Here is a 20,777-nt window from a genome sequence, read left to right as displayed (position 1 = left end):
GCTGCCTCTGTGTGTCAGCTCTCTGTGAAGAGAGCTCCTGGGAGCCATACAACTCTGTATTGTCTGTAGTGTGCTTTGCCTGTAACCGTAATTCCAAAGTTTCAGCAGGTCTGTCTAATTCTGAAGCAACAATGTGCTGATGAGACAATCTTGCTTTCTTTGGAGCAAGGTTGGTCAGTGCTTACTCAAGGCCCTTTCACTGTGTGCCTTTGCACCACACAGAGATGTCCTGTAGTCATCTCCATGCGTTTTTATCTCTGTGTGCTCCTCCTCCTTTAGTACCTGCTTTCCAATTTCATCTGACTGCCTCCTAAGCCTCTGTCTATCACTAATTCTTTCTGTAGGCTGGTTGAACATTTATGCTTGGTTTGGGGTCGGGGCTTTTTTTGGGCGTGGGAATATTTTGATTTATCTGCATGAAATCCCTTGTGTCTTCTTCTGCACTTGGTATGTGTGGAACTGACAACTCCAGGGAGGTAAATGAATGCCAGTGCATTTCAGAGGAAGAATTATTTCATGCAATTACCCTAAAAGTGCAGGAGAGAACAGACTGAAAGGAATGAGGGAGAGAAAGAAAGAGAGCATGAGAGAGGATAATCACAACACTTCGACAGGTTTAGCCGGAGTGTTTGAAAATCTATCACTCTGACAAGTCCCCTTTGTGAACGGTGTAGACAGATAACCAGGCATTAGCTCTTCAAGGTCCTCTTGAATGGAGGGTAAAAGGATCTATAAAAGGATCAGTCCACTGCTCCATTTCACTTAATGCCTCTCCCTGATTATTTTTTACAGACTGGCTGTACCCCATTTCCTTCTCACTTTAGCTCTCATTCAATTCTCAGTGATTCCTGGTCAGGGGAATTTGGGTAAACTTTTGGTTGACTTGTGGGTCTTTCTGTATAAATTATGTTTTTCTTCTGAGAAAGGGTGCAGTAACAAAAGGCTGTTCCCCCAATCCTTTCTTGTCTCTTGCGTCTTGTTAAAAGGCCAGGGAAAAGGGAACTTTTTGTAGTTTCATTATTCATATCTGAGAAGAGATTCAGTAGAAGCAGTTCCTATTCTGACTCTGCTGCTATTTCACCTGCCAACTTTGTCACCCTCTTGATCCCATGCACAGACCAGAGTTACCCAAGGGAAGCTGGTGACAACAGCCCATGTCTTCCTGGGGGCCTCATGCATCTCTCTTCATGAAAACAAGAAAGATGATTTGGGGTCCTCAGGTGGGAATTTCTGGCCAGGATTATCATTATATCATTATAATTATCGAATAATCATTATAATAATTTCCCACTGTGCTTTTAAAGAGACAGGACCTTTGCCATACTGGGTGAGGAGAGAATGCTGGGCTAAGGACTGCTGGGCCAGGTCACTTTTTGTCACCTGCACCTGCTGCTCTTGCAGCAAAGCCAATGCATGAGTCACACCTATTTGCACTTTGAGGTTATTTACAGCACATGTTGTTGGGTTAGGAAAGCTAAGGTCTAGCATATGTCCTAAAATTAGCCTTTTCTCCTTTTGGTTGGTGTCAAAAAGGAGTGATTCACAGCCTGGAAGCCTTTCCAGCTAGTCAAAGCAGTTAGTGCTTTAAGAAAGAGGGTTTATTTCAGTGTGGAATAAAGCAGGTTTAGCTGAAGCTGCCTCCTGAGACCACACCCTGCAGTGGGAGATGAGGGGAACACAGGGAGCGGAGCACCCTGCTGTGCCGCAGGTAACTCCCAACAGAACTGGCCACACGGTCCTGTCCTGCTGGCTTTGTGTGCAGTGGCCACCCCACACGTGTGCCCTGGCCAAGAGTGCCAGGACAAAGCTCAGGCTTCATCCCCATAGAGTTTCTTCCAGAAACTCTTCAATGAAGAAATGATAAACCTGTGGCTCAAGCCAAAATTCTGGATTCTTTTAAACTTTCTTTTTCTCTCTTTTTTTTTCTCTCTCCCCCTCTCTCTTTCCCCTCCTACAGGATGGTGGAGTACTCCCTGGATCTCCAAAACATTAACTTGTCTGCAATCCGTACTGTCCGTGTCCTGAGACCCCTGAAAGCAATCAACCGAGTGCCCAGTAAGTCGCGCTTCCCTCTCACACCTCTCAGCTCCGCTTGTGGGGAGGACACGATCAATAAGGCTGCCTGTGCTGGTGGTGTCCCAGCAGGTACAAATGAATAGAGGCTTCTGTAGGGTGTGTGCAGGCTTTTCCTCATCACAGGGCCAGGAGGTGTTGCTGGATGGGCAGGAAAACAACAGTGTCCCAGCATATCTGCCCTGAGCATCCTTTGTGCATGGCCATGTTGATGGAACTTAGGAACCAAAGGTGAACAATATGCAGTAAATGGAAGTGGTTTTTCTTTCTCTTACTGAAAGACATCACAGGTTTAATGATGTCTGTAGCCTCAAAAAGGCCTGTGTGTGAGGTCTGGAGAAGGATGAGCTTCAGGAATCAGGAAGAATTAGTTTGCTCAGGCTTTCACAAGACCTTCGAGATCCTCTCATCTGAAAAATTTTCATGCCATTAGAGGTTAGGGGCACGTAGCACCGACTCTTTTGTTTTTCCTCCTCACTTTGTGCTTTGTATTCTCCTTCTTGTGCCAGCTATCCCCTCTGTGACCTGCTGTGTGTGTATGAGCCAGGCCTGGGGCTGCCCAAGCCCAGATGTGTCAGCCCTGGGAGACTTCAGGCATTTCTTCTGCAAGATTTTCAGTCTTATAGAATGCAGGAAGTCTCTTCGCTGTTCTCCACAATCTCCCTGATTAGGCTGTCTGCAGTGGCTAGGACCTTGCTAGAGCTCTCTTAATCCTTCTCTCAAACTCAGGTGCTCCTTTTTTCTTTTCCAGACCTGAGAAAGCTTGCACAGTTGACCTCCTAATCTGCATCATATGTTTTCCCTTGTGCCAAAGTAATTTCCATGATGTCACCTATTTCTCGAACGTGCTGTGGAGGTGGATTTCAGAGACTCTGGCTTCATGCAAAGCTCTTCTATAAGAGGACCTTGTCTCTTTTCCTGGATGTACTTTTATCTTTGAGCAATAGCCTCGAACAGAAAGTGCTGAAAGATGTGAAACAGAAACTGAGGCACAGTCCTGTGTGCCCAGCATGGCAGGAGGGGACCAGACAAAAGAGCCACTGGTTGGGGCACTGAGAGAACAGCCAGGAATGTGACAGGTCTATCATGGGATGATGAAGATGAGGTTCAAGAGAAGCTTTTGGCTATTCACAGTCAGCAAAACAACCCCCCCAGTCTGTCTCCATCTGGCCCTTCTCCAGAGAGGAGAGGACTGGGAACCAGCCCTGGTCCTGGGATTGATGCCCTGAGAGGCTACCTGAACAGAGGCTAGACAGAGTTAAAGGAATAAAGTAGGTATTTATTAAAAGGCCTCCAAAGACTACACCTGGGGCAGTACAAGAGCCTGGCCATGGCTCCACCCAAGATGGATGCCTGATCACGAGGTTTCACACTTTTATAAGTTTTGGTCCATTTCCATATTGGGGTTAATTGTCCAATTTCAGCTTCAGGTTATGAAGTGCCATCCTCCCAGATGGCTCTCCTCAATTTGCTGTTGTTCACAATTTTTGGGCCTGAAGCTGCAACGGTGTCCATGGTTCTCAGGCTGGAAAGGATTGTTTTGTCTACCTGCCCTGTGAAGAGAACTTGCTAACACTTTAAATGAAGTTCAGAGTTACACACTAAGGCAGTACAGAATCTAGAAAATATGAAAGCTAAAACTTAAGGCATCACCCTTCTGTGAGGGGGTGGCCTGGAGGCTGTGCATGGCAGACTCACCCCTTCCAGGAAGACAGGGGCAGCTATGTGAGAGCAGCACTATCCTCACATTGTGCAGCCTCCTTTCCTCCCTGCTTCATCAGGTGTGCCATGAGTGTGCTCAGACTGCTTGGAGAGACTGATCCCTGTTATCAGGGTAGACTTAACCTTGGAGGCAAATGGAAACATCTGGAATGACATTTTAATTACAGGTGTCTGCCATTTTAATTGCTGGACAAAGGTGGTCAGGAAGAGAGCTTGCCTGGTAGAAACGTAAGGCTTTCTATTATTGTTATTTATCTCCTGGAACAGCCAGAGATGCCCAGGGAGGAACAGTGTGAGCCATGTCAAAACTGACCTGCTCCATCCATGCAGAGGCACCAGAGATGCTTTCTAGCATCTTTCCTGACCTTTGCAGAGCAGATGGCATTGAATTTTTCCTGGCTGTCCCTGCCCTGACACTGCCTGTTTGCTCTTTTCATCAGTATAGAACTACACCTGTGTGAAATTGATGCTGTTTTAATTTCCACTCTGTGGTTAAACGTTTATGTATTTTTCTTGCTACATAAATCTGTGGTTATATGCAGAGACTGTTTTGGAAGAAAGACAGCCTGCTATTAATTAAAACAAAAACAAAACAAAACAAAAAACCCACAAAAAAAAAAAAACCCAAACAAAACAAAACAAACAAACAAAAAAAAAAACCAAAAAAAAAAAAAAAACAAACAAAAAAAACACCAAAAAAAAAAAAAAAGGAAAGAAACTGGATTCCCTGGGAGAGGAAGCATTGACTTGAGGGCTGAAAACTAGCAAAGAGACTGTAAACAAAGGTTTTTGATAAATGGCAGTGAGCTGCATTAGAAGAAGGTGCCTAGTGGGCTACAACAAACATAATTAATGGGACCTTTGGCCACAAATCTTTTTTTAATGTCTTTTTAAAGTTCTTCATTACTAATCTGAAGCAAGAGAAAGTCTATTAGTGAGATGTACTGATGATACCAAGCTGGAGGTGTTGCAGGTGCTACCAAAGAAAGTGGGAAATAGGACAGGAGGAGGTAGGGGGAGATTGAGGTCATGGCTATGAGTGTGAGATGTCTGGGGAGAGGCAAGGAGTGGGGAGTGATTAATCCCAAAGGCAGATACTCAGCCACGTTCAAAAGGCTGTGATGGGACAGGGGAGCCCAGTGTTTACCTTGGGCATTTCAAAGGCTTCCACATGGACACCCAGGTAGGGACTGATTTCCACAGGGGAGTCTGGCTTTGTGGACTAAATAATGGCAGTTTATTATCAGGAGAATGGACCAAATGATTAGGAACCTGACTGATTAGAATACGAGTGGAAGAGTGCTCAAGTGGTCTGTCAGGTAGATTATTTAGTGCCTAAAGAACTCTACTAATCTGCCAGTGTTTGAAAAGTCCACATACTTATGTGAGAAATTTCTGGAGAAGTTGGATAGAAATTTTGTACTACATGGAGGAAAAAGAAAAAGGCAATAACAGAAAATTAGAAGAGAGGAAATTCAGAAGGAATTTCTAAGGAAACAGTAGCAACATGGCAGAGGAAAAAGTTAAATAAACTTATTTTATATTCTTAGCAGGTGGGCAAGGCTGAAGCTTAAATGCCCAAATTCCCAAATTGGATGTGTCTCAATTCTGCTTGCATGTGCTCATTTGCAACATGAAACTACTGAAAACCCTTCCTCACAGTGACACTCCTGAGGCTTTGAAACAATATCCCACAAAGAGCTGTCAAATTCTATTTACTCATTATCTATGGTATAAAGGATGCATGTAAGGATGTAAAGCCTCTCTGAGTCATGACAGAAGAAGAAAGGGACAAGTGTAACCAAAAGGTGGTAAATGTCCACTGAGGATGACAGTTTCTACTCAGTTTGTAGTTAGGCTGTAAAACTTGCTGCCACAGGGAGTGGCACTGTGCAAGTAAAGGAAGTAAAATGGGATTTTCCAATGGGATTTTCCCATCCCTGGAGGTGTTCAAGGTCAGTTTGAATGGGGCTTTGAGGGACTGGACTGGTAGAAGGTGTTCTTGTCCATGACAGGGAGGTTGGAAGTAGATGATCTTCAATATCCCTTCCAAACCAAACCATTCTGAGAACTCACATGGAGACACTTCTGGATTTCAAACCTCTTTGGAGTTAGAGCTGATCTTTAGCTACCAGTTATGAGCAATTGACTGCATTTATTGCAGTTCTCAGCAGGATGTGCTACTGACCATTTCAGGTTTCCTGTCTGAAGCAGTCTGGGGTTCTGCCCTGCCTGATCATTCCTCCATTCTCATGCCATCTGTGGAGTGTGCTAGAGAAAACATGAAGCACCCTGGTCTTGCAGTATGTACCACACCTTCATTAACATTCCCTCTTGTTCTTGCATTCCTGACTACAACCCCAGGAACTCTGCCTTTTGGGGTCATGTTTAAAAATGCAGGAAATGAAAAATCAGAGATTGGTCTGGTCCTATTGCCATGTGATTCAATTCCATGGCAATGAGTTGGTGTGACAAGCCCTGCAAGTCACTGAATCAGTGAAAAGAGTAAAAAAATACCCTCCAGGTCACTGTCAAGGTAGCTGCCTTCTGCTCTGGGCATGTCTGTGTCCTGGTCTTGGGGTGAAATTCCACATCCATTTGTTGTTATCCATTAGTGATTGCGTGGCAGGTTGCTGGGTGAAATATTACTTTTTGTGCTGGCTCTTTTTTTGTTGCTTCTTCTCAAGGCAAGGCACAAGGTTTGGGGAGGGGAGGCTGGCTTTGTTTTATTTTTGCCTGCTTTTGAGCAGTGAATCTGTGATTATTTCTGGTAATTTGAATTTCTTGTTCTTCTTTTATTAAGTTTTTTTGACATTGAAGAAAGAAATGTTTCTTCATTTTACTCTTTCTTGTCACATAGACCTTATGCAAAAAAGAGTCCTTGCATTTTGCTTGATGTCTTCCAGTTTCCACTTACAATTTAGTAGCTGATTCATCATTTGGAAGCAGATTTCTTCAGCTGGGTACACTGTATGAAAGTGAAGGAATCCGTTGCAAAGCAACTTTACAGAGTAGAAAGTATATATATGTGCTAATACTCTGTCTGTAAGTACAGTAATATTTATGTGGAGTTATAGGTATTAGAAAAGTAACAATATATGCTTATAATTTGATGTGCAGGAAATAAAATTCGAGATTTGTGGGAAGTTCTGCTTTCTCTAAATGTGTTTTTTTCAGTCAGAACAAAAATAATCTTTTCCCATCCATTTTAATACAGCTTTATGCTGCCTAATTTTAGAAGATTTGCTTCATTTAATGCTTTTTCTTATACTGGGTCCTGACAAAGAAGTCTAAAAATCAGAAATCCTTAATCATGCCATTCTAGCATAAGAATGCTTTCCTCTCTTCTTGTCCTCCTTTTTTTTTTTTTTTTTTCTAAATGCTTTAATAACTATTGCACTGTTTTTATTTCAATCAAATATCATTTTTTTCCTAGTACAAGTGTTGTGTATAAGAAAGTCTTGGTCTAGTTCCATTTTTCTTTATTAATGATTGTAATTATAGTAGTTCCATGGGTCCAAATAGTCTGGAGTTTTTGTCTTTTCTTCTACAGATCTCAAATATATAAACCATGGCTTGTTATTTTTAATCTTTCTTATGTTTCACCCTAGGTTAGTGGGACTCAGTGAGTGTCACCAGCAGACTCAGTAATACAACTGACATCTCCTAACTCCTAGCTCTGCTCTCATCTCACTAGACCAAAGTCCCATAATAAAAATAATCTGAACCATCTGAGTGCTGAAATGGGAAAAGCAGATGTTTAACCTGTATATGCCTGCTTTAAATCTGTATTCCACACCAAGGTACCTGTGCTTGGCGCTGTTACAGTGCCTAAAACACAGTAAGCTGGCTACAAACCCCGCACTTGGCATGGGGGAAAAGTGATGACATTTACTTCTCTAAATGTGTTTTTGAAGAACTAATTTCACTGATGAGCGTGTGTGAAATGAGCTTCTGACTGAGATATATAAGGCTGTAAAGCAGTCTCATTTACAGCTAGATCAGACAAAAACCAAGCACATTTGACAGGCACAGTCCTGCCCTAGCAGTTGGAAATGCAAACGGATTATGAAATTCCTCTTCCAAGTGCCCCCCATGGGGTCTTTGCTTCAGAAGCTTCAGTGTTTTTGCAAGAGGACTTGCTTCATCTCTTCCAACACTGATTCCCTTTCAAAAATGTACTCTTCCAAATGAGTCTTTTGGAAGTACATTTGTTCCCCCTCTCAGCTTTATTTGTGAAGCAATAGCTGAAACTCAGATACTGTTGATTTTTCTGAATATTTAAACTTACCCAACTCACAGTTCTTTGTATGAGGTGCTCTGTAAATACTTATTATCACACCTCAGTGACAAACAAACCACACTCTCAACGATGTGCTAATGTGTATACACACAGATTTATCCACATACAGCCTGAGCAGGTTAGTAAGGGCACAGGAGTGATGTTCTCTGACAGCACCCATTCAAAAAAATTAAGAGGTCAGAAAGTCCTGTTCATTCCCTGATCAGGCTGTGTGTACTTAAGAGATGGAATTGTACTCAGAGCTGCACTATCCTGTATGTGCAGTTCTTTATCAAGGGTCTTTATCAAGTCAAGCCCTAAATTAGACAGGCATGCTCAGGATAAAGGGAAACTGTGTGAAGGGGAGCAGAGCAGAATGAAGATCAATAGAGATGAGAACAGAAATGAAGGGGGGCTGGAAAGAGAAATGCACAGGAGACAAGTGGTAGGGTTTGCCAGGCACAGCACACAAAGGCCTGACACACCTCTGTGTGTAGGATAATGCAGAAAAGTGGGGGGGAGGAAATCAAAACTGATACAAAGTCAAGGACAGTATAAAGAAAATCCATTGACTCACAAATATGTTGGATGGGTTTGCAAATCAATGCTTCTCTGAAGGTTTTTAACAAACCAAGTGGTCTGTAACCAGACCCACATTTTGCAGTGCTGGAGGAAGCCCTCATAGAAGCCTAGAATGGTTTGGGTTGGAAGGGACCTTAAAGATCATCTCATTCCAACCCCCCCAGCTGTGGGCAGGGACACCTTCCACTAGAGCAGGTTCCTCAGAGCCCCATTCAGCCTAGCCTTGAACACTTCCAAGGATGAGGCATCCACAATTTCTCTGGATGTTCCAGTGCCTCACAACTCACAGGAAACAATTTTTTCCTGTACTTAATTTAAGTCTTCAGTCACTGAAAACAGGCTCCAATTTTATTTACTTCTTGTCTGATCTCAGTGCTGTTTTTCATGTGGATTACAACTGTGCAGTGTATTGCCAGGTGTTTAGCTGGGCAATCAAAGTAAATTTTGTAGAAAAACCCGAAAACATAATGAAAATTATATTCCTTTTTTAAATGTAGCATCATGGCAAGGAGCTGGGAAACACTGAAATGCAGGAAATAGAGACCTGGAGATGCTTTGTTTTGTATGATACATAGCTTAGTTTCTATTTTTTGTGGTCACAGGTCATGGGAGAAAGTAATATTTCCTTCTCTGAACCAGTCCACTTCATTTCACTATTATTAGCAAGAATTCAAAAGTCACTAATTGAGGGCTTTTAAGTTTTTCAGATGTCTCTAAAGCCATGGGGGTTGAAAAAGGAAGAACAATCAGAGATTATAGTTATTTATTTTTTCTATGGCTTTCAGACCTTTATACCCGTGAGTCATATCTTTTTTTTTTTTTCACTCATAGTAGTGGGGAATAAAACCTTCTCTCCTTTTTTTTATTTTTTTTGGCTGTAATCTGAGATTTTTAAGTCATAGCAAGATTTCCCACCTGAAGGTTTCTGCCATGCATCCGAAGACTGATGATAAAAATCACAAGAGTCTGTAACAACACTTCAGAATTTGTGTTACTGAAAGTAAAGCAAGCCTGAAAAAAAACAAACCAAAACATTACAGGAACCAGTCATAGCAAGACTTTTGATGGAATCTTTATTTCTCCCTTCTCCTGTAGGGGAAGAACCTGCAGAGCCAGAATTTTAAAAAATGCTTAGTACCTCACAGCTCCCATTGTGACAATTCTGCTGCCTGTTCAAACAAGCTCAGCCTCCAGTGTACACAGCAATCACGAAAGCCCAGCCATGTATTTTGCTGCCTAAATGGGAGCTGAGCTGTTTTGCAAAATCTGTCGCATGGGACCTATCAAGCAATGGATACCATGGAAATGTGAGCAATAATGACAGTGTATTATGAGGTGAATTATACTGTCATATTACACTAATGCAAATGAAACTTTGTGTGTGTGGGCAAGGAAATTTACAATCATAACCTCAAATTTCTCTATCTTTGTGTATTTTGGGACCTATTCTCCTGTTCACGCTCATTTCACGTAATGTCATGTCATTGCCTGCAGTAGAAAGAAACATGATTCATGCTGGTGACAGCAAGAGGAAATTAGTCCTGTTAAATCTTACCCAGAAGTTGCATTAATACTGTTTTACATAATATTTTGCATTATTCTGTCCCGCTTAGCACTAGAGATGTGTAAAGAATTTAAGGATATTTATAGAATGGAGGCAAGTTGCTGGCAGCCACAGGACTGGAGTTGACTTTTGTCACTGGTGTTAGGTGGCTCCTGCAATTCTGAAAGAAAAGCTGGCACTGTATGTTTTTAATAGACTCTTCACCGAAAGTGAATGCAGTCATCACTGCAGTGATAAATGGGGAAAAAATGAGAAGATCAGTGAATGAACTACTGTAGCAGGTGGTAGTAGGTGTTGCTTATTAGATGTTCAGTATTACAAAAAAGAACAGAATTACAGTAATCCCCCAGAGAGACACCTCTCTAAGAAATAATCTGACACCTGTCATCATTTTCCAAGACAAGGTTGCTTAACAGTCCAAAGCTTGCAAGGGGATAATGGCAAGACAATGAAGAAGGGGGCTACTGACTGGGACCTTTGCCTGCATCCATTTCTGCTAATGTCATGGATTATGTGGCTACCAACCATGCTGTGGTGGCACGTACTGAATGTGACCGCTGTGGAGGAGTTTTCAGTTGTTATCTGTGAACCTTATCTGGGCTTACAGCATCCATCATAAGGTGCAGCCTGCTGCAGAGCTTGGGTGAATCCTTCTTTTTGGATGACAGAAAAGCATGGACTGTGGCCACTCTATTTCCAGAAATGTCAGCATTTAGGTGTCAAGGTAAATGCTCTGGATTTTGCTCTGCTCTCTTTCTTGAGGCCCCTGCAACCATGGGGTCAGGTCTGCAATTAGGAGGCTTCACTTCTGAGTTTGCTTCTTCATATCACCTGGCAGCACCACCTGAGCCCCCTTTGGCAGCCTGCTGAGCACTGTGGCTCTGCAGTGCCTGTGTGTTTATTTGCTCCTCTTCCCTCCAAGGAAAACAGCTTATCTCTGGTTTCATTTGCGCTCTCTTTTCGGTGGTTGTTTTAGCTGAACATCAGCTGGGAGGTGTTTTAAGTGGTGCATTTTTCTTCCCTTACTTTCCTTTTTCATGCTCATGACCTGACCAGCTCCATGGCTTGCTCTCTGACTAAAAAGAGGTGAGGTCTGTGTTAGCCCCTGGATCCTTGGATCCCAAGGGTTTCTAGAGCCTTGGAGCAAGCTTAAAGAAATTTTTTTCCTCTTATATGAGTGTACTCTAAACCTAGTCTGGAAAGCTCTGTTCCAGCAGGGTAAAGCTCTGGCCAACAAGTTTTTTTCCTGGAGTTTGTCTCTCTTTTGGCTACCTCAGGCTTAAGCTGAGAAGTACCTTGAAAGTAAGGACTAGGGCCACTTAATGTTTAAACTTCAGTATTCTAAGGGACGTCATTGTATGAAGATGAGGACTGGTATGTCCATGCTCCTGAGAAAATTAACAACAGCTCTCCATACTGGCTGAAGCTTTGTAAGTGCTGGAAATGTCATGTTTTGATATCTTCTGTGGTTACACTGGGGAGTGACAAAGATAATTTGAGGTTATGTCATCAATAGGCTGTCTAGGATGAGGTGCCTGAGCCAGTCAGGGATGCTAAAAGGCTTTGCTTGTCAGTAAGGCAAGAGTGGGGATTTGGTGAGGAACTGACCAGTGCTCCTGAGCTATGGATCATGCTGACCATCTGCAAATGCTAATCCCCCAGCTCTAAATGTGTCCTGCAAATGCACCCAGAACCTGACAAAGAGACCGATGGGAAGCTTTACTTTTCTCTGAATGAGGCCAATGTGTCTGGGGCAGTTTTTCCTTAGCAGCAGAACTGGCTTAAGGTCTCTCAATACCTCATACTGTCAACTGGACCTGTCTTTCCACAGAGTTGATTTAATTTGGGTCTGGCCATCCATCTGGACATGCTCTCTGTCTTGCCTTGGTGCAAAGCAGGTGGTGATGGTTTGCAGCGCGAGTGAGGCTGGCTTTACAGCTTGAGGACAAAGCATCTGGAGCTGCACACTGGCTCTTCCAGCTGAATTCCTTTAGCTTGCATGTGTTGTTTGCAGAAGAGGCCTCAGTTAGGAGGAATGCATCAAAGAGAAAAGATCTGTGTGGCAAGGGAAGCTGTGGGTTGTAGTATAGGTCAGCTTGGCAGTGTGTCTGCTGTTGGACCCACAGCTGACTGGTGTCTCTTGATAGTGTTTGGCCCAAGTTGGAGCTGATGTTTATGAATGCAATGTGTGAAATGACAGCTAAGCCTCGGGTCAGCAGGAGATCAGTGAGGGCGGCCACAAGTTGGAGCACCAGCTTGCACTGTGCACACAAACTGAGATTATTTTAACTACAGAGGTTGGCTGCAAAATTGAAAAAAAAAAAAAAAAGGAAAAAAGGTGCACATGTCTCTCTGTGTACTTTCTGCACAACCTCTCTGCTGGAATGGTGCCTCGGTTCTGAAAATTTCCATAAAGGAGCATGCACCAGAAAATCCTGCCAACCCCATGCTAGCTGGATGGACTGCCATGTGTCCTGGGGCAGGGGAGGAAGGAAAGAAGGCACGCTTGGACAAGCAGCCTGGCTGAGGGACATAATGACACTTCATTTTCTGCATTCTGCAAAATGTCCTGCCAGCTACAGTCACAAGTGCTGACGGGAAGGAGATTTGTTTTTGTTCCAGTTAAAATGACAATTGGTAGTTTGGTCCACGATGCAGGTGAGATGGGTGCTGAGAATTATGTTCTCCATCTGCTTTACCCCAAGCGAGGGAAGGATTGCCTCAAACTGCTATCTCCTTTTGACTTCACATGCATTGGCTTTGTCCCTCACGCCATAGCTGGGGTGGATTGAAAGCCTCAGAGGTGAGAAAGAACAGAGTTTCTCACCCCCTCCTCAGCCAGTGCCCCGTTCGTATCACAGGGTGGTTAGCACCAGGGAGTGAATCGTCTCAGCTGTCCTGGCGCTCGGGAGGCGGCAGGCGGGGAGAGGGCGAAGTGACAGCGCTGCTGAGCCCCGGAGGTGGCGGTGGCGGGCACAGCTCCCCGCACGGCGGCTCGGCTGCCCGGGGCTCGCCTCCAGCCCTGCCCTGCCCAGCCCTGCCCGCTCGGCCCCGCCGCCGCCGCGCTCCCCCCGGGGCAGACACGGCAGACGAGGCAGACGAGTCCGCTTAGCTGCGATAGCCAGGCTAATCAGGGCTGATGGCAAGTGTCAGGAGGGAGCTAGGGTCATTGTAGTGTCTGCTGAATTTGTCAGGAAGGGCCTCTGGGTGCCGCCAGGGTGAGACAGACGATTTACTTCTTCTGAACCACGGAGGGAGCTCAGAGAGTTTGCTCAGCCCTGTGCTTCCTTTGATGGTCACTGCCGGGCACTTCTCTCACCTTCCCACCATTTCTCATCCCTGTACATACTTTCCCTCCATCTCCTGCTGTGTTTGAGTGGTGAACACGCCTGTGGCTTTGCTCCTGCGGGATATCTTAACAGAAGCAGCCCTGCCTTCGAGGTACCATCGAGCACCCTTCTCTACCCCTTGCTCAAGGGCATGGGTGAGCAGCAGGGAACCATTATGTGAGCATTGTTTCTTTCCTTGGATGCCCACAGTCAAGGCCATTTCATTTCCTCCCTTCCCCTGGTCTCCTGGTCAGAGTGAGTGGAGAAAAGATCTTTCGGAGCCCACACCTGGCACTCATGAATATTTAATGTTTCTTGCTTTTATTTCCCTTGAAGAGCAAAACCTTTTCATATTTGATGCCCTGGAAGGCAGTTTGGTTGCTGAATGTTGTTTCATCAATGCTGTCCCTCCTTGCTTTTCCCCCAGACTGCCCAGCCTCTCTTCCTTTCTCTTCTTGAGCAGCGTTCCCTTTTTTTACAAAGGATGCTTCAGAAAAGGTCACTGTCCCTTTCATATCCCCTCCTTACTGTGAGCCAGCACGGCTTCTGCTCTGCCAATGGTAAAGGACAAACAGGGATGTGGGGAAAGGCAGCAGTGGGGAGGGAGGCCAGGAGAAGTATGCACATAAGCTGAGGAGCAGCAGAGAGGCAGAGAGGAGTTGTAGGCAAAGCAAGAGGAAAATGGCTTAGCAGCAGGTAGAGGCTGCAGAAGGTGGGAAGGAGGCAGCAGCAGGATTTTGATGAAGAATGGGCTTTCCAGCACCTTTCAGAATTTGTCATTCAAGATGCACAGGTGTTGCTGTGGATGGCAGCTTGTCCGGCAAGGGCCCTTTGGAAAAGGGAGGCATCCCAGTTCCCCAAATCAGAATACTCCCAAAGCTGCACTTCCCATTTCCACTGTCGGGCAGTTGCTTTAGAGACCCCATTATTTTAGCCACCAGCTTCTATGGTAAATCATCACCTGTTGGCCTTAGGCCATTCAGCCTTTCTCCCTCTTTCTCCTGCAATTGCAACTGATCTTTGAATGTTTGGATGGGTGTAGATTCAGCATTACTGCTTTTGAAGAGCCAATCTCATATGCACAGTCAACATCAATGGGAAGAGAGAGATGAATCTGTCTAACTGTGAAATTAAAAAAAAAAAAAACAAAAACAAAACCCCAAACTGGTTTAATTTGGACTTAGAACCTGTTAATGTTGAAATTCTTTGTGATGTGGAAAAGATACCACAGGGGCCACCTGCCAGTTCTTGGGTCATGGCCCCACGTACCCCAGAGGGCCTAACATGGGGGCAATAGGTATGATCTTGGAGCTGTGGAGAGCATAATCTTGTACCATCAGTAATCCCTCTGAGAGTCAGGATGGAGAATGTATGGGCAAGCCGGATCTTTCCAAGAAAAAGGCAGACAAGTTTTGCACTTACTTTCTCTTGGAACATAGACAAAATCAATTTTGGTAAATTTTGACCCAAAAAGGATGCTGTCTGTAAAATTCTGGTGGGAATGTCTGTTTTTTCTGTTCTGCATTTCAGCGTAAGGGCAGCCTCATCTCTCCCATTACTCAGCTCTGAAATGGAGCTAGCATCAATTGATCTGAAAAACACCATGCCCTCTTGCAGCATTACTGGCACAGCTTCCCACGTCACTTGGCTCTCCCTAATGTACTGGCCAGGACAGTTTATGGGAACTACTGAGCTCGTTCTGTGACACAACATTAATGCTGGGAACACGTAGCACCACAGTGAGGGAGCACGGTCTTGAAGTCCCAGTGCTGTCCAGAGCATTTCTCCAGGGCCCAGCAGGTCTCAGTGGCTGTGCTGTTGGACTTGGTGTGCTGAGAGGTCAGAGAGCTGTCAGTGACTCAGGGCACAGCTGAGCGAGTGGCTGGAGCTGTGTCCCTGATGTACTCGTCTAGAAGCTGCCTTATGCAGTGACTGGTGACACAGCTGGACAGGCAGGCAGCAGGGCTGAACTACTGCTCCACAGCCTGGTCTTAGAGCTATTGCTATCATCCCTTATCCTTCATGATCCCATGGAGGCACCAATAAGCATCTTCTCCTTCCTACACATCATGTACCTGTAAATATCACTTCTGTCTCTTCCACTCTGCTCTGTCTCCAAAGCATTCTTTATTAATCTAAACCAGTCTGCTGTTCCACAGCAGGCACACTTCTCCCTCTTCCTTCGGTGTTTGTGAATTCCATACCTGCCTGCCCCACCACAGGTGCCACTTCCCTCCCCTCTCTGTGGGGTGAGCCTGTGGGGAATAGATACGGAGCATAATGTATAGTATTGTGCAGTAATTACTTGGTGCTGGGTACACAAGGGAGATTATCTTGTGCCTCAAAGGGCTGTCAGAGAATCCTAATCTTATCTTCCCCTCCTCTTTCCCCTTCCACTGCCATCTGAAGCAATGAATTGGTTATAAATACATAATTAGCTAATTATTTGCTGGCCTACATGGAACATCTTCAGTGAAGGAACTCTCTAGGTATCTGGGGAGGACCTCCATGGAGACAAGGAGAGACAACCTCGTGAGGTATGCACAGGGATAAAGGCAGTACTGTGATACTCAGAAGAATTTCTAGACTTTCACCATCCCTTGGAGAGCAGAGGAAAAGCCATTAGCTCCATGGAGAAATGGACTATGTTTACCCTTACTCGTGGCTGTGCGTTAAAGAGCCAAGGGGAAAATAAAACCACACAAATAATTCATTAGGTAATTAGAGAGTAAAAAAAAAAATTTTTTTTGAAACATTTGCACTGGGCAGAGATTCTGTGCTGGAAGCCTTTTGGGCTGTGACTGCTACTTGTGTGCTCCAGCCCCACTGGGACATGAGGACTAGCCAGGGGAGGAAATAGTGCTTTTCATGACTGTCTCTTGATGATACTGTCACAGAAAAAAACCCAATTATCTATGCCAGTTTATATGTTCTGAAAAGGTTCATCCCACTGGCAGGCTGGTCTTGGTCTGTCCATGTGGGTCTCACAGGCTGCAGGATACAGTTGCTGTATTGGGATGACCTTCAGTTGGATAATGGGGCTGTTGAGCTGACATGCCCCTTTGGGACAGTTGTCACTCTGTTGTCCTTCTGCAGGGAAAGGGGAGGGAGGTATGTCAGTCAGAGAGCTGATGGCACCAAAAGTCTCATTCTCTTTTCTTTTCTGCTGCAGATGGAGGCCTAAGGTTAAGAGATCACAGCATCACAGCAGCTCTGCTGGCTGCCTGTCAGTAGAGGTTAGGACAAGAAAGGGCAATAACCATAAATCTGGCCGGGTCTGGACAGTAGTTAATTTCTGACACTCTGCTTTTATTCTCATGGGGCTTTTTGCCTTTTTTTATGCTTATCTTGTAAACTTCTTTCCTTTTCTTCTCCTTTCCTTCCTCTCTCCCTTTCTCTATCCCTGTGTCCCACACTTGCTCCTTCTGGTTCTCTTCTCCCCTTGCAGGCATGCGCATCCTTGTGAACCTGCTGCTGGACACTTTGCCCATGCTGGGGAACGTCCTTCTTCTCTGCTTCTTTGTCTTCTTCATCTTCGGCATCATTGGGGTGCAGCTGTGGGCTGGGCTGCTCCGCAACCGCTGCTTCATGGAGGAGAACTTCACAGTGTGAGTGACTGGGAGACAACATCTCCTTCCTTCCTTCTGCGGGTGTTTCTCTTTCCCTCTGCCCGCTCATGTTTTCTGCCAGGCTCTCTGTGTATCACTGGCTCCAAGTGTGGGGTGATAGTGTGCGGGTGTTGGGAACGTCTTGCAGTGGAAAGGGAGGGTGGGCAAAGACAGCTGGTTTTCTTCTGTCTTCACAGCAGGTGTCTGGGCTCACTTGGATTTAATTAAGGCACATGTTAGCATGACTGTCCCTTCCAGCCATGCCTAGTAATACAGGATGGTGCTTCTACAGCCAGAAAGAACTGAAACTCTGAAACATGCTGCTGAAAGATCCTGAACCTGCTCCCTCTTCAGAAAACAGCACTTGCAGGAGCCTTACAGAAAGCTATAGTGCTGCCTGATGCATCCAGGAACATCTTTGACACCACCAAAATGGAGCTAGGGTCACTGTTTCAGCAGTAGTGCATTACCTTTGGAGGGACACTGAGAAATTTCTAAAAAACTTTGGGAGTAGAATTGCGTGTGGCCAGTGCCATGGGGAAGGGATAGAGGGCTGCTGGGAGAGGTGTCCCACAGCTGGGTTAGTAGAAGTGAGAGCATCTGAAAGCAAAGAATGAATGTTTGAATGGGACCAAAAACTCATGGGGAAACATGGGAACAGTTCTGGCAAAGAGAGCCTGAAGCCACACAGGGGTCAATTATAGGTATCTGCGATTTATTTGGGGGGTCAGGGGGGAGTCTGCAGAGCACAGCTTTACTCCTCCCACAGGCAGTGGGGTGGAAAAGCTCCTGCCTGCCATGAATTCTCCGATTACTCAGTTTCAGGGCACAGCTCTTCCTGTTGACTCTCTGGCTTTAGTAGATCTCAGGCTTTAAAATGTTTCCTTAAAACCATATGCTAATCCCAGGCGTGCTATCAGTGTAGACCGCTTAAAGAAAACCCAGAGCTGTCAATCTGTTTAAACTGATTAAACAGTTATGAAGCTTTGGAGCACCTCAAATTGGAAAAAAACAGTGTGAAAATACAATGTGCAGAACAGCAGCAGAGTTGCAGAGTAGGAGCTGCTTAAAGCAGGCATTTCCTGTGTTTATTTATTCCTTGGGGAAAAACTACTGTTTAGGATGATTGTCCTTTATGTAAATCAGGAGTAGCACTTCTTTAATGAGCGTAATTACATCCATGCAGAGTTGATGTAACTGGGAAGTGAATTGGGGCCACAGCCTTCACAATGACAGATATTAGAAAATATTTGGGTGACCATTACTAGGGAAATCAGTTCTGAAGGTGCCCATGCACCAATGATGAGGATGAGTTGCAACATACCTTTGTAGTTTAGTCCTGCTTAGTTAACAATCAGAGCCTTTTTCTTTTTCATCAACACCTGTCCTCTTCCCATGACACTTAGTAAAAAAATCTGCATTTGCACAACGTGAAAGTTGTGCATTTTAGCACTGCAAGGGATATACCAAATAGAGCTTAATACTTTTTTTTTTTTTTTTCTGTATCTCCCCCTTTCACTTTTTCTGATATTAGCTCATCTCCAGCTAGGCAAGCATAGATGATTTTAATTATTCATGCATTTGAAATGTGCTTGCATTATTTGGAAAAAATACATGAACTTGTCATAAAACATTGCACCCATAATGCCAGCTGTCAAGGAGGAGTCAAAGTTAAGGTTAAGTCAATTTTATCTTTCCATTTCCAAATTTTAAGGCTTATCTGTGCAATGTTAATTATGCATGAACTGGATCTTTTTTTAGAAGTACAGAAGGTTCACTACCAAATGTTATAAAACATGTCCAGCAGCAGTTACATATATGAACATATTACAGTAAAGCCTGATGAACTTCCTTAATGTCATTGCATCTGATTTAGCTTTGATGTTAATGGCGAGAGTGATCAGACTGCAAATCTCTGCATTCCAGCTTTTCTTCATCTCCATGCAAGCAGATTGTGCAATTTGGCCTGGGGTGATCTGATGGCAGGAAAAGCTCTGAAAACTGGGACCTTACCCCAGAAATTTGCTGGTTTTCAGGAGCCCTCTCATTCCTCCCCTTCTCCTGAGTCAAGAAACCTGGAAATCCCCTACCCACTGCAGTCCCTATGTCAGAACGGGGGCCCCCAGCCCCATCAGTATCACTGATAGATAGGAAACTCTTTGTCACAGGAAATTTGACTGTGGGTTCTTTTGCAGACAAGGTGACATTGTCCTGCCCCCTTATTACCAACCAGAGGAAGATGATGAGATGCCCTTTATCTGCTCGCTGTCAGGAGACAATGGAATTATGGGCTGTCACGAGATACCCCCACTGAAGGAGCGAGGCCATGAGTGTTGTTTGGACAAGGACGATTATTATTATTACAATTCAGTCCGGCAAGAGTTTAATGTCAGTGGCATGTGTGTGAACTGGAACCAGTACTACAACGTGTGCCGCACAGGCAACGCCAACCCGCACAAGGGTGCCATCAACTTCGACAACATCGGGTACGCCTGGATTGTGATATTTCAGGTAAGTCTGAGTTAGCCTCCTTACAAAGCTCAAGCTTATATTTCTGTTTTTCAAATTCAGTCTTTCTGGGCTCCAGTGGTAGTTTCTGCAGGGTGTGACAGAGATGCAAAGTAAAGGGCCTTGTAACTCCCATGGTAAGGCAGACAGTGCACACATGAATGCGCTTGCCGAAATAAGCTCCACTCTTCAGGCTGGCTTGTACTAGTTTTCCCTCCTGTCCAGACAGTTATAGTAAAGGAATCTTTTTTTTTTTTTTTTCAATTCCCAGCACGTGTTGCAGATGGGAGCTAAAATCCATGCCTTTTTTTTTTTCCTCTGGCTGTACGCGGTGTCCAGTCCAAGGGCCACAGCAACCCCTGCTGCGATGCAGGGAAATGAACTATTTTAATGAAATATTCCTGCTGTGGACTAGAATGATCTCACAGGCTTTGACAGTATGCCAGTGTCACCAAGCAGTACCATGCTGATTTCCCGAAATGGAAATTTGGCTTCGTTGAAATGAATTGTTGTTTCTCACCTTTCTTGGGTTGCAACCGTCCTGCCAGTATCTGCTTGTTATACACTGAGGAGTCAGCTCTGGAATACCTCTCTTGTTTCTCTTGTTTGACTTTGCAGGTGATCACACTGGAAGGGTGGGTGGAGATCATGTACTATGTGATGGATGCCCATTCCTTCTACAATTTTATCTACTTTATCTTGTTGATAATCGTAAGTATAAGGTTTGATGAATGTCAGCAATGCAAGATAAGAGCTGACAAAACACAGGTTTTAGGTCAACACAGATACTGGGGAAGCAAACTTCTAGAAATCTCAATAATCTGGCTAATTGATTTTCACCAAGAGTCTGAGGCAGGATCACATATATAGTTGTCAGCCAAGTTATTAGCTTTCACTCAAAAATATACTTAAGATTGATTTTTAAAGTTGTACGTGCCCAGTGTAGAATGATGTTCTCACTGGCAGATCTTCTTGAAAAGTAAATTCTCCAAACCAGTTGACTTAAAAGCCAATTCTTTCTCTGCCCTTCTACTAGGGCTCTATACAGTTTAAGCTCTTGAGTAATTTTTGAGCCATGTTGAGTGAGGAGCTTTTGGCAGCACCTGGGT

At 44.5% G+C, this 20,777-nt stretch overlaps 1 protein-coding gene across 1 annotated transcript in view; it reads left to right on the top strand.

Annotated features, from left to right (window-relative positions):
• CACNA1I (calcium voltage-gated channel subunit alpha1 I) overlaps nt 1–20,777 on the top strand; it is an 85,250-nt gene that overhangs the window by 15,634 nt on the left and 48,839 nt on the right. The window contains exons 3-6 of the mRNA XM_053977999.1: nt 1,958–2,055; nt 17,001–17,160; nt 19,329–19,671; nt 20,287–20,379. Coding sequence (XP_053833974.1) covers nt 1,958–2,055; nt 17,001–17,160; nt 19,329–19,671; nt 20,287–20,379 — 694 coding nt within the window. The remainder of the gene's footprint in view (nt 1–1,957; nt 2,056–17,000; nt 17,161–19,328; nt 19,672–20,286; nt 20,380–20,777) is intronic.

Source organism: Vidua macroura, chromosome 5 (assembly GCF_024509145.1).
Source record: "Vidua macroura isolate BioBank_ID:100142 chromosome 5, ASM2450914v1, whole genome shotgun sequence".
NCBI classification, from domain to species: Eukaryota; Metazoa; Chordata; class Aves; order Passeriformes; family Viduidae; genus Vidua; species Vidua macroura.
Note: the sequence above shows the minus strand (reverse complement) of the source record. Positions and strands in the feature narration are given on the sequence as shown.